We start from the raw sequence: 13,346 nt of genomic DNA on the forward strand, positions 1-13,346 counted from the left end.
GTAAAATTTAAAAAATATTTACATATTGAATTGAATACTTAAAATTTTCCCATTTAAAAAGAAACAATACGTTATAATTATGATCATAATTATTTATCGATCATTCACACTGGACAATTATACACAATTTTGCCTCTAAAACTTTAATGGCTTTAAATATATATATTGTTTAGGATGAATTGAACGAATTGAATAATGCTGTCTTCTGTCCAATTTCAAATCAGTGACAGATAAGAGATAAATCACGGTTTAACTGTATTCCCACAAAACTTGCGTTTATTTTCTGCGTAACGTAAACTTAAACGTATGATTACGTCACTCATTCAAATCCAATCTTTATAAAGCCGTGTGCACACTTAAGTAACTAATTTTGTATGGATTGAATAAAAGTGACGGTTGGCTCTGACCAATACAATACAATACAATAAGAACAGCAATTTCGTGCTTGGCCTTGGGTGATGAAAGAAATTGTCAAAGTCGATACCATTCTAAGTTGTTAAGAAGAAAAATTGTATTGACTTGGCAATTATGTTCCTTCATAAAAACCTTTAGTGTGGTTGTATTAAGTAGTAAAAAATATCTAGTTGATGAGTACCATTCAAAAAAGATGATTGAAAAGCACCATTCACTTATCTTAGCATGACTTGAAGTGAATTAGTACTAAGACATTTAAATTCAAAATATTTCTATTTAAGCATATTACTTAAGTGGCATTTAATGAATAAGAAACATTAAAATCTGTCCGTTGAGAGAATGGTTGTCTAACGTCTGACCTCTGGTCAATTGAAAATAAATATTGTTTTCTAATTTATTTAAAAATTAAAAGGACAATACGATAAATTTATTTTAAGTTGTAAATATATTTCTTTCGTTATAAACATTGTTTACTGGGTATAAAGTTAAACACTGTGACCTCTTTTTCTGTCATCATTGATTTGACATTTGAAGGAGGAAGACAGCATTATTTAATCTCCGTATGCAACATTTATAGGTAAATTGGTTAATTTTTTAAATTGTATTATTCATAAAATTATGGTATTTTTACTATAAATTCTTCCCCAGTACAAAGTTGCATCGAACATTCAATCAGGGACTGGACAGGAAAATATTCTTTCGGAAACTGGACATTGAAGTATTTTCAAGTTTAAGTAATTTTGATATTAAGAAATGTAGGTATTGTATTATAAATTGGATAAGATTTAATTATCACTTGTGTACAATTATAAAATTATGATTTGATTGAATTGGAATCGATATTCTAATCCTTTGACCAAAAGTGAACAACTAAATTAAAAAAAAAAAAACTCATGAATAATTTCAACAAATATAAAATACACGTTTAAAACCGAACCACCTAGATTAGCACTTTCAAACTAAATTAAAATTAAATGAGCACCAAAAATTATAATTTAAAAATTTAGTACATATAATAAAGTTCAGCACCTCGGTACTATTAAATTAAAAAAAAAAAAAACATATAATTTTTAATCCGTGTCGAATCGAGCTACCGGTAGGGCAACCGATCCCTATCTTACCTAACATTCAGTCGAAATTGGCTCAAAACTGATATAAAAAAAATATAAAGAAATTTGATAATAAACAGCGGCTGTATTCTTTATCTACATCGATTAAATAATTAATAAAAAAAAAGTGAACATAAAACACTGTGTCTCTGTAAGAAAAAACCTTACATTACTTTATAAACTAATAGCTTTTTTTAAGCTACATTTATACTATTATTTATGCAAATACTATGTGTATACTCGGTGATTTTGGTAACTACGTATGATGAATTATTAGACATCAGTCGAATTTCATATAGAATTCGATATCAAAAACTTAATACGACGTTTTTTATTACATTATATTCTGGTGGCTCATTGTGAAAACAGTTTGAGATACCTACAATTGAATGAAAATCTCTGAATCTCACACAACCGCATATTTAAAATGAACTTTGTATTAATTACAACGATGATAACTACGCAAATAGATTAAATGGTTATAGTACACGAAAAAACAATATTTATTTTGATGTATAGAAACACATCGAACTTCTTGTTACGTTTGAGTCACCAGCTATCAAACCAAGTTCCAACATCCGAAACTATACGAACTACAAAAACGTAGAATTATATTAAAGATAACTACACAATGCTCCCACACTTGCCATTGGTTAGTGATAGGTTAGGTCCCAGAGGCCTGCCTAGCGTCTGACTGAAGGAATCGAACCCGTTACTCATGTACTGGTTGTTCTGCAAGCCGATCAAAATCTCGACCAGTGCGTTCGAAGCGCTCTGCGCGTTCAATAACTCGAATATGATACAATTACATTCGGGATCCGGGATCTTCGTGCTCTTCGTACTCGAGCTGGAGCTAGTCGAATTGGTTCCGGAACTCGTGGGGGGGTTGGGGTGGAGCGGGCAGGTGATTTGAAGATTTTTCGGGTACTGGGTGGGTATACCCGATAGGTGGTTCGCGGCCGCTCGGGCGTAGAACACACACGTGTGGCCGTCCGCGTCCGGGAAGTTCGGGTTGCCGTTGTGCTGTAAATAACGATCGTGCTTTATTATTATTTTCGCTTTCAAGGTTAAGAGTCTTCGTTGCTTATGATTATGGACCGCAATATTGCCGCGAAGTTTTCTCGGTTAACTTATATAAGTTTTCTCTCAATTTTTATTATGTTAAGTTATTTATTTCAGTAATATTTATATAGACAAGTGTCTCGGATAATATGTTGGTCCTATTCTCTAGTTACGCGGGATTGACATCCCATCGGATTATGAGAAGTAAATAAGGCAAGAATATTGAACAATATATTTCTTTCCAAATTAATTCAAATCAGTACCAAAAATGCATCAAAAATGACGTCACAACTATTCTCCATCCGAGTACAGGGCGTGTGTGCATATCTCACCCATATGAGCAGCTGCGCGGCGGACAGGTGGCCGGCGGCGGCGGCGGCGCGCAGGGCGAGCGCGCGCTCGTGCGGCGCGGGCGCGCGCGGCGGCGGCGCGGCCAGCAGGCGCGCCAGCGTGCTCACGGCGCCGCGCGCGCTCGCCGCCCGCAGCGCGTCCGCGCCGCCCGCCGCCGGCTCGCTCGACAGGAACGCGCGCCGCTCGTACTTCAGGCGGATCCATCTGAGACGATTAGAATCGCGTGTCATCCAGAAGTTCCACGTATTTGTAACGATATTTGAATGAAAAGTTATCACTTCTGCCATAGATAAAAATTACTAATATATTGTGAATGGTTTTTGATGTGTAATTTCACAGAAAGATACCTATTTCGAGAGTAAGAAGAACTTTTTGTTTTTTTTTTTGCATTTAAACAATTTATTGGTTTTAAATAATATAATAAAGGCATTGAATTGCCAATCGGTCAATTATATTCAGCTTACCGTTCTTTCTCTTCCCTCGTTGAAGTAGCTATGGGCTTGATGTGCCCCCGTAGATCTGATTCCCATATTGAATTAGCTAGAGCATTTCCCATCGTCACCATCACACTCACGTGCCCCAAGCTGTTGACAATAAACAAAACAATATAGTCGAATATATAATATAGAAGCTGCACAACGCTATTCGTGGATTAGTATTGTGAGTAAGCCTACATGTGTCAAATTCGACATATGTAGATTTACTCACAATGCTTCCCTTCACAGCCGAGCAAGAGTGCTAGTCCGGAAATGAACTCAAAATCATCGGTTACGATTCATGACCTATAACCACTGGACCATCACAACTTTCTGGGCCATCAATAGATATAAAACAATTTACTTATCTTTTGATGTACAAGATAATCATCATTATTTAAAATTTTTGGTTTTATAACATTTTTATTTATAGGTAACACTTACGGCCACTCGTCCAAATCCAAGGATCGCACCCTCGATATATGCGAGCCGAGATTCCTGTGTATACCGGAACACTCGATGCATATCAACACACCCAAGTTTAAGCTCGCCCAATCAGGATCTGCAGATCAAAGTACACGGGAATCAAAACAAAGAAACTTTATAAAATATACCATTTATTTTCATGACAGTTTGAATCAGCTGACCATATTTGATCGGATTTACTGCTCAATATAATTTGTTTACAACGAATCGGTGAGTGTTTACTTGACACTATTCTTACACAGTTTATCTTTTGAAACGTCAACGTGAAACTGAATGTCAATAGAATATTATATTTATCTATAATTCAAAATTATAATTACTTATATGGATACTTAATTTTATAATAAATACATAGCCACTACTCACTTCTCAGTACCGTGGTATTGTGTTAAACGTAGAAGTATAATATTTATTTTTGCCGGAATTTTTATTCTTTATAATAATCGTAATAACGAGTGTACCCTGAGCGCCGCAGTCGCAGCACTTGTCGTTGCCCTTCACCCTGCGGATGTAGTACGTGGCGCGCACGTCGCCCGTCGAGTTGGCGCCCGTGGGCATCGGCTGGCGAGATGTCTGCAATTTTATAGTATAACATTTTAGTTACAACTCATTTTAATTTTCATTTTCAATAGCTGAGCTCTACTTTGATATAGAGCTGGTTACGGATTGGTAAAGACTTGTAAATATAGATTAAGCATATAAAAATTCGGCTGCTAACTTCATCAGAAAAATGTATCTGCGTTAAAATGTGAATTTGGCAAAGTTACTAATAATTATATTTTAAATATCATTTCATATCAAACGTATATTGAGTAATTTAGTTAAATTTCCTTAAACCTAAATATAATCATTTTGTAACTAATCACAATCCTCATATACGATGGGTCACAAAGGCTAGCAGTAATCGTGGGCGGCGTGGACTCACCCGTCCCTGCAGCGAGGCGAGTATCTGCGCCTCGACGGCGGCGACCCAGGCGTCCCGCTCGGCGGCGCAGGCGGCCGGGGTCCCGCCGGCGCCCACCTCCCACCTCCACCGCTTGCCGTCCAAGCTGACTATTGTGAATTCGCACGATGTCGCGCTTTCGGCATCTGTAATTATATTTTTAATGTATTTATATTATGAAATATATTATCTCAATTGAAATATGGATTAATTATTATATATCACGATCCGGCTCGAAGGACCACATGTGTGAGAGTTCATTGCATCATTTAACAAATTCGCAAAAATTACATTACCCTTAGTATTCTCTTTTCACTAATATTATTTTTTAGCGTCAATGTTGACCAAGACCAACACTTATGATATATCTTCAGTACAAAATATCAACATACCTTCGTCTCCATCCTTTTTAACGCCGCTGCTCTTCATACGTCTGTGCCTCTTCTTGACATGCGGCGTGTCCTTGTCTGTCCCGATGGTGGAGCACACTTCCACCTCGGAGGCGAGCGACTGTCGACTAGACGCGGGTTCCTTCATTGTATCGAATGCCGACAACAAAGCTTTATCTGTTGCTCGTGTTGGTTTGTCTTTGTAACCTGGAAGAAGAAAAAAAAACATGAAGTCACCGACCATAGATACATAACCAGTTTCTTTTTAAATTACTCTCCACTCTACACTATCTAATTTACTTTAATTTTAAAATCAAATAACATTAATCAAACATTCCCTCGGAGATTTCACCAACAAACAAGCATTGCTTTCTCGACATTTAACAATTTCCACTTGTCAAAATTCACAACAATTAGTTAAGTTGATGAAGTGTGAAAGCTGAATAAGCAAACAAACGTATTCAAGTGTTTACAATGTTAGTATTGATTGTTATTTAAAAGATCATACCTAGAGACAAACCTCCGATGCTGTCATGTATGTCCATGCTAGTGTACCCATTGTATCCGGGTACCGTTGTGATAATAGACTTGGATCCTCGAGGTTTCTGTCCCGGAACCTTCACAGTGACATACTGTAGTGATATCTCTTTACCGTTTACATCCTCCATGTAATCCTATAAATAGTCACAACATGTTAATCTGTTCTAATATTACAAGTGCGAAATAAAGTCTGTCTGTCAGTCTGTTACGCTTTCACGGACAACCGAATGAACGGAACCGAATTTGATGAAATTTTGTGTGAAGCAACAAGTCTAAAACGCCAGTAAGCTGAGGGCAACAACTGCTAATAAATATAATATTACAGGATTTTTTTATATACCTCCTCATGAACTAAACCTAAGCTACTTACATGTAAACTAGGGTGATAAGTTAATCTTCCATCATCACATAACGTTACATATTTCTTCTTCCATTCCTTATTCAGTGCTTTACTGCTCTTTTTGTACAAATATCCCTGTTTTAACGGTATCGCTCTCCCAGATCCGAGCTCCCCATTTTTTAATCTATCGTCCCCCTTTTTCGAGGGCGTGAAGAGATTGGATCTTCTCCTCGACTTCCTAGACGTGGTGGGAGTAGACGATGGTGTGGGTAGGTCTTTGACATCCTTCGATGATTGTAGGTTGTCCAAGCAGTGTGGTGCTGTGAACTTGACATTGTTGTTCTCCGTTGCGATGGATACGAGACCTGATGATGATCCGTGGCTGCCGAGAGAGTTGCCCCATCTTGATGAAGTGTCAGAACCATTTGTGCTGTGTATTTCTACAACATGAGTGGATGATATCCCGCTGCTGTTAGACGACGCGTCGAAAGACGAAGTGCCACGGTGAAGATGATGGGACGACGCGGACAGTGTATGGTGGCCGCGTGGGAGAGAATCCTAAAATAGAACTTAGTATTGTAATAGATGCCGTCATAAAATTATGAAAAAAAACAAGTATATTTTTGTTGAAAATCGTTTTTTTTTATTTTACTAAACTTAATATACTTTATAAACTAGATATTTTCTTCGGGCTTCGATTTTGGAATAGATCTTATTATATAGCCTAAAAAGATCGATCCAAATTATTTCTTTTTTTTTTTATATTTTATAAATGTAGGCAAATGGCCAAACTGATCGTTAATCAGCACCAACACCCTTAGACATTAGCACTTTAAGCAATATTAACTATCCCTTATTTCATCACTGTCCTACTAATTAGTAACTAAAATGGGTGGTACCTATCCAAACAGACTTGCACAAATAACTAAATAAATAAATTAACAATAAATCTCTTCGATACTATAAAAGTATAATAATATAGATGTTATGAATGTGGAAAGAGATGCCTTCAGATAGAGAATTAGCAGATTAATATCTTAGAAATTCTACCAACAGGTTTTTATCAAATATTTGGCTTTACGATCAACTATAATTTAAATTGTAAATACACTAGAATAACTTAGCAGTGGTTGCATAGATTTGTCCCTCTTATATTTGATTAAAAACTAAATAGACCAGAAATTCAAATACATTTATTTTAATAATGGTGTTTAGTTTATTCAATGAAAGACATATTAAATATTTAAAAAAAAAATATTACAAAGGTTAATTCTAGTTTTGAAATAACATACTTATTTTGAATCAAAGATAATTCAGATAAGAATTTATAAACTTTTTCTCTGTTATCATACAGATAACTTTACCATATGATAAACATTACCTTGAGTTATTGTATTCAAATAATCTCTGTTAATAAAATTATTCAAAGGACAAACAAATGAAATTGATTTATTCTCATTTTGAGATGGTACAACATAGTGTTGTACATTCATTATGTCACTTCAGCATATGGGCAAATGGACAACCTTATGGTGAGTGGTCATGAGTTGTGAAAATACTTTAGCTTTAAATATAATATAGAAATATTATATATATATTAATAATTTCTGTTATCAACAAAGAGCCACCAACCTAGGGCAATAAGATGTTATGTCGTTTGTGCCTGTAGTTAGACTGGCTCACTCACCGTTCAAACCCGAACACACCGATACTAAGTATTGCTGATACTTGAAATATTTCTTAAATAGAAGATTTAAGGGGAACAAAATGTATATATTAAAAATCACCAGACATACTGCGTGTCACATACATACATCCATTTCTATGTATTTAATCTCCAACATTTCTTTAAGTAATTAAGACACTTAGAATAGGACTTTACTTTTGTAATATTAGTATAATCAGTGTACAGATTGTTGAAGAACCAATTAAATAAATCATTTATTTATAGATACATTTTTATTAATAAAAATTACTATGAAAATATTCTAAATCAGTAAAAGCCATAACAAATGCTAATAAAATGATATTCGGTAACAATTTAGAAATTCTCTGCAAATCTGTATGAGTTGGTATGACACACTTGTATGTTACTTCACTATCAAACATCCATACATTGTAAAGCTGGTAACCATCCTAGAACTCATTGTTTGGAAACCCTGTCAAAGTAAGAATAGGCATTTATTTCTTACAATGTCTTTGGACTATAGTTAAGAAGTAATAATATTTAAAAATATATCTTTAATGTTATTTGAAGTTTTTCAGCAATTGTTCTTAGATATTTAATTTCATCCATTATCTAAAAATATATCCTTAATGTTATTTGAAATGTAAAGTATAGTAAATAGTTTATTACTATTGTTAATTTTTTTATTTTACATGCTTACACAATATTTATGAAATTTACTTTAATTGTGAAAGTTATTTGAAAAACTAGCAGGAGTAATATTTAAAACCAAAACTAACTCATTTATAATATTTTGAACAAATTACAACAAGCACTTACAATTCGTATGTAATCCCTGATAATCTTATCTAGATAATTATGATTTATTAGTAAATAAGGAAAGAATATTATTATTTTATTTACCTTGATTTTTATAATGCAATCAGTATTTTATGGTACAATATAATAATTCTGGCATGTTTCAACTCAACCAATTATTTTTTTTTATTTATAGAAATGAATACCACAAATATATTTGCATTAAGTAGTTACTTAATTTTTGTATAATTTATGTATTACTATAGTCTGGTATTTAAAAAAAAAAAACTCATGTCTGTTTTTGTGATATTCAACTTTCTTGTTTAGACCACAGTAAAAATATATAATAAGTTTATTGAGAAATATTTATAGTTTTTTATTTAAAATTGATTCACAATCGAAATCAAGCAAATGATCTTGAACCTAAATCTTAGAATGAGCTTTAATGAAGCGTGGAAAACGTTCGCTTCTAAATACGAATAGTTTCTTACCTTATAAAGGAATGTTGAATGGTTATGGCTTGGTGAGTTTGCCACTGGCTGTGGAGTAACCGGCCTCGAACCACCAGACAGACATTGGGATGATACTGATAATCTCGTACCAACTATCTTCTGACAAGCTGTAAATAAACACCAAGATATCACCACATATGAAATCACCACGCAACGTCACTTTACAATTTTAATTCAAAACACGAAAACAATACATTCACAAACGGTAAAGATCAACAACACGAACATTCAAATTTAGCCGATTTTCGTCGGTCGCGTTCTTCGGCTCTTTGTATATTGTAGCATGAACTCCGACGCCTCAGGCTCGATATTGGCGACATGTTAGATTTAAAGATGAGTGTTTTCTCCATATCGCCATTCAAAATTCGATTGTTTTTTCGGAAAGTCATTCGCGAAACGACAGTTTACCAACGGAACGCTGCATATGGAATGTCAAAATATGTAAACAATGCGGAACGAATGAACGCGAAGAATAGAGCGAAACGACCGCACACCCGAGAGCCGGTGTTACCACTGCGCGATACGATCTCCCCACGCAAAACTTCATCCACTATCCGATATCATCACGCAGGCCGGGCCGTAAAGTCACGCATAACTAATTATACGCAAAAAAATATTATGTAATTGAAACGACATAATATATGACAATGTTAAATGAATATATTTGGATAAATTTAATAGTTAGATCATGATTATATCGATATTCATGACAACTTTCAAATAAATTTTTAAGCACTTTTCTCATTTTATATTCCTACAACAAACATATAAAAAAGAAAATACCTTTATTTTCTACGATAATTAATAAAAAACGAAGAATATAACATACTAACCATCTTGAAACACACGTTCTACGTTTAAGCCGTACGTTGCGCACGTCTCGTAGTAAGAGCACCTCCGTAGTTCATTCGACAATTTACGAGCGCGGTTGTCGTCCACAACGCGCGGACTGCTTTCACTTATGGCATCTGGAAGAGTAACCGATCATTAAATGGGAAATAATCAGTTAGAAACATCGAACAGAATTATAATATGTAAATCGGAGTTACGCGTAACGTTTTTATAATAAAGACAACGTTAAAATAAAACTTTCACTTGTCGGTTGGAGTAATTTACAAAAAAAATATGTTTTAAATATTCTGTCATAACAAAACAAGAATACGTTTATAAGATAATTAAAATCTTCACAGACAATAAAAAACAATGGACGACCTTTGATTATTAAAATATAAAAAGTCACAATACTTGTGATGGTAGGTTAGTTACTTACCTTGAGTCCCAACTAGTATGATCGGAATTTCAGCTGAATTCCGATAGTGGGACATCTTATTGAAGTAATTTGAAACAGTATTGTAGCTGATATCGTTCTCGAGACTAAATACGAATATTACGGCATCTACCCAAGCAGTAAACTGTAACAATAAAAATATATAATTATAACAAATGTATTACACTATTTAAAGGAAATAAAACGTAAATATTTGCTTTGAAATGTTTCAACTTAATTCAATTTAATTCTAAATTAAAGTTATGAAAATTTCTTTTTCGAAAAAAAAAACATTCAAAAACCGTAGTAACAGCAGGAATGCAAAATTATACCTATAGAAAAAGCCGCACCCCAGGTTTTTACTCATAATAATTACTATAGGGGTAATTCCGTTCTGTAAGGGTTATGGAATTGGAGTGTAATATTTTACACATATGACAACGGAGCGCTATTGCTAAGAGAACAACATAATAACCACAAATGGAAGGAAGATTATAGAGATATGAAATAGGTATTTTTCCCTGACGTAATAACAAAAATTTTGGAATCGATTAATTAAACCAGGAAAAAGAAAACCGTTTGCGTAAGCAAATGCCGACATAAAGTTTATGAATAACTCAGTTTCCACTTCAAAAATATATGTGCGGAGGAGGGTGTCACCCCTTTCCTCTTCAATAGCATTCAACTGTGTAAGTCGAGTCATCCGTAGTGCGTGATGCTGATGACAGGAAAACTATAGAAAAAAACTGTCCTAAGTACTTCTACAAACGAGGCGCCATCAAATGTATGCATTGAATCAGACCCCCGTCTCTACTTATAAATAAAACCGTCAAAAAATTGCAATTGAAAACTTATTTATTAAAAAAAACATTTCAGTTTGTTTAAATAAAACATTTCAAAGTGCTACTTATCAAACTTATCAAACATGTACCTAAAATTTAACACATTATATAAGCTAAAGTAAATTTTACGTGCAAGTATTACAAAACAGTATTTGTATAAACGAAACAGCCATTTATCAATTTTAATTAGAGAAAAAATATATAGATAATTTGTAATGAGCAACAAATTAACTAACAATAATGTATCTCACCAAAACATAACTGTGTAATTGTTTCACTGATTGTGTCGAAACGCTTTAACAATTAATAGGTGCGTGTTATAATAAAAAAAACACTTCCAAATAGAATCCAAAAACAATCACGTTGTTAACAGTACTGAACACTGGAGGCGACTGGGCGGGCGGGCGGATTGGAGCCTAGGCGCGAAGCCTTCACGTAACTCTATCCCGCTTTTACTCACTGACAGACCTTTTGCAAGAGAGAAGGGCAACCTAAATGCATCGCTCCTGAACCTTGCAATGCTCCTATATATATAGACATATGTGTATATAAGGTCAGTTGATAGATAATGGATTTGCTTGTTTAATATCACATAACTAATTCTGCCTCTATAAAGATCAATGCACAGATCATTAACGTTATCTCAATGATATAACTTTATCATTTTTATGGTTCGATATAGAATATCAATATGTCAAATGACACCACGAGCTGATGCATAAATTGTGTGAACATAAAGTAGACCTTTTTATCCTCATTATTGATTAAACTATGTTTTACAAATTACTTATTAAACAATGTCGAAGGCTGTCACTTGAACGTTAAATGAAAAGGAAATAAAATAAAATTTGCTACGACGTTTCAGGCTTGCGTGCACTCAATAAATGCGGCGAAGTGAAAAAAATATTCAAGATTTCGCCTTTAACTTCGATGAATCTTTACAAGGAAACATAGATAGACTTTAAAGAATAACGTAAGTTATAATATTATTTTAATTTATTTAAGTAAAAGTAATAAATAATTTTCGGGTTTGTATTATCATAGTAACAATAAATAAGAATATTTTAAATTAACTAATGTCATGCGATATCATTCAGTAAATGTACCGCACTATCATTATAGTACATTTACTTGAGGACATAATGCTGTGCATTGCGGAAAAGGACGTTTTATTTTAGAACGAATTTCATTCATTTCGCCATTGTTCCGTTGATAGTGCACTATTCATTTTATCTTTTGAGGGCAATGTACCAGAAGGAGTATTGTTTGACTGTACATAATTTGATAACAGATTCAGTACTAACAAAATCCTTTCAACTTTATTGATTCGAAGTAACGACTCGAAATAGATTTAAAATAAATAGCTGATTTAAAAACAAAATCAAGAGATGTTTACTAAGCGTCTTTTTCGAGAATGTTATTTTCGCTATATCTCGCAACTACTTTTGAAAGATACGACTACACCGACAGAGAATATATCGCTGTTCAATAAACGCGATGATCTGGCTTGAGACTTCGAGCAGATTGAAATGAAATTGCCGCTTATAAATAATTCAGATCTCGCATCAACGTGTTGACGGTAATGTAACGTAACTTGTCTTAATATTAATTTACATGTCAAGTGTCATATATGAGAAAAATATTTTAAAATAGAAGAAAATACTCGCATCTTTAATTTCATACATGTCTCGTCAAAGAAACAATTAAAAAATAGTGTCATTTCAGTGGCACCGTAATTGCTTTACAAAGCTAAAAAGAACTTGTGCATATCATTAAACTAGAGATCTTTTGTTACCTTGTTACAAGTAATCGGGAACAGGTTCCGAAGCCCTCACGAAACCGGGGTGAATCCCGAACAAAAGATCTTTACAATGCACGTACGTACTTGTTTTTTTTTAAACATGGATAGAAAGAAGCAAGAATAATGCGGGCAGGTAACTTGATACTGAGGTACCCTTGTGGCTCTTGCCTACAACGTCATCCATAGTATGTGATACTGTGGCTAGGTTTTACTTTGTGGTCAGACTACTTCCGTTAAATGTACTTGTATAACTAAGGTGCTTAAAAGTAACGAAAGGAAAAATGGGAATTCAAACTGTTTAAAAATATATCTCGAAATACAAAATCTTA

General features: G+C 34.0%; 1 protein-coding gene across 4 annotated transcripts in view; it reads right to left on the reverse strand.

The window, feature by feature from the left end:
* Nucleotides 1–1,609: 1,609 nt before the first annotated feature.
* LOC113395714 (centaurin-gamma-1A) overlaps nucleotides 1,610–13,346 on the reverse strand; it is a 231,151-nt gene continuing 219,414 nt past the window's right edge. For 2 of the 4 annotated variants that reach the window (XM_064215283.1, XM_064215284.1), the window contains exons 4-15: nucleotides 10,378–10,519; nucleotides 9,941–10,075; nucleotides 9,087–9,214; nucleotides 6,141–6,668; nucleotides 5,739–5,904; nucleotides 5,234–5,437; nucleotides 4,824–4,987; nucleotides 4,360–4,471; nucleotides 3,857–3,974; nucleotides 3,401–3,520; nucleotides 2,918–3,140; nucleotides 1,610–2,546 (exon numbers count right to left, since the gene is read on the reverse strand). In XM_064215283.1, coding sequence (XP_064071353.1) covers nucleotides 2,148–2,546; nucleotides 2,918–3,140; nucleotides 3,401–3,520; nucleotides 3,857–3,974; nucleotides 4,360–4,471; nucleotides 4,824–4,987; nucleotides 5,234–5,437; nucleotides 5,739–5,904; nucleotides 6,141–6,668; nucleotides 9,087–9,214; nucleotides 9,941–10,075; nucleotides 10,378–10,519 — 2,439 coding nt within the window. In that variant the 3' untranslated portion in view covers nucleotides 1,610–2,147. Of the gene's footprint in view, nucleotides 2,547–2,917; nucleotides 3,141–3,400; nucleotides 3,521–3,856; nucleotides 3,975–4,359; nucleotides 4,472–4,823; nucleotides 4,988–5,233; nucleotides 5,438–5,738; nucleotides 5,905–6,140; nucleotides 6,669–9,086; nucleotides 9,215–9,333; nucleotides 9,630–9,940; nucleotides 10,076–10,377; nucleotides 10,520–11,467; nucleotides 11,610–13,346 lie in introns of those variants that run through there. The other 2 variants (XM_064215285.1, XM_064215286.1) reach the window with 2 other exon arrangements.

This window comes from Vanessa tameamea, chromosome 7 (genome assembly GCF_037043105.1).
Source record: "Vanessa tameamea isolate UH-Manoa-2023 chromosome 7, ilVanTame1 primary haplotype, whole genome shotgun sequence".
Classification (NCBI taxonomy): Eukaryota; Metazoa; Arthropoda; class Insecta; order Lepidoptera; family Nymphalidae; genus Vanessa; species Vanessa tameamea.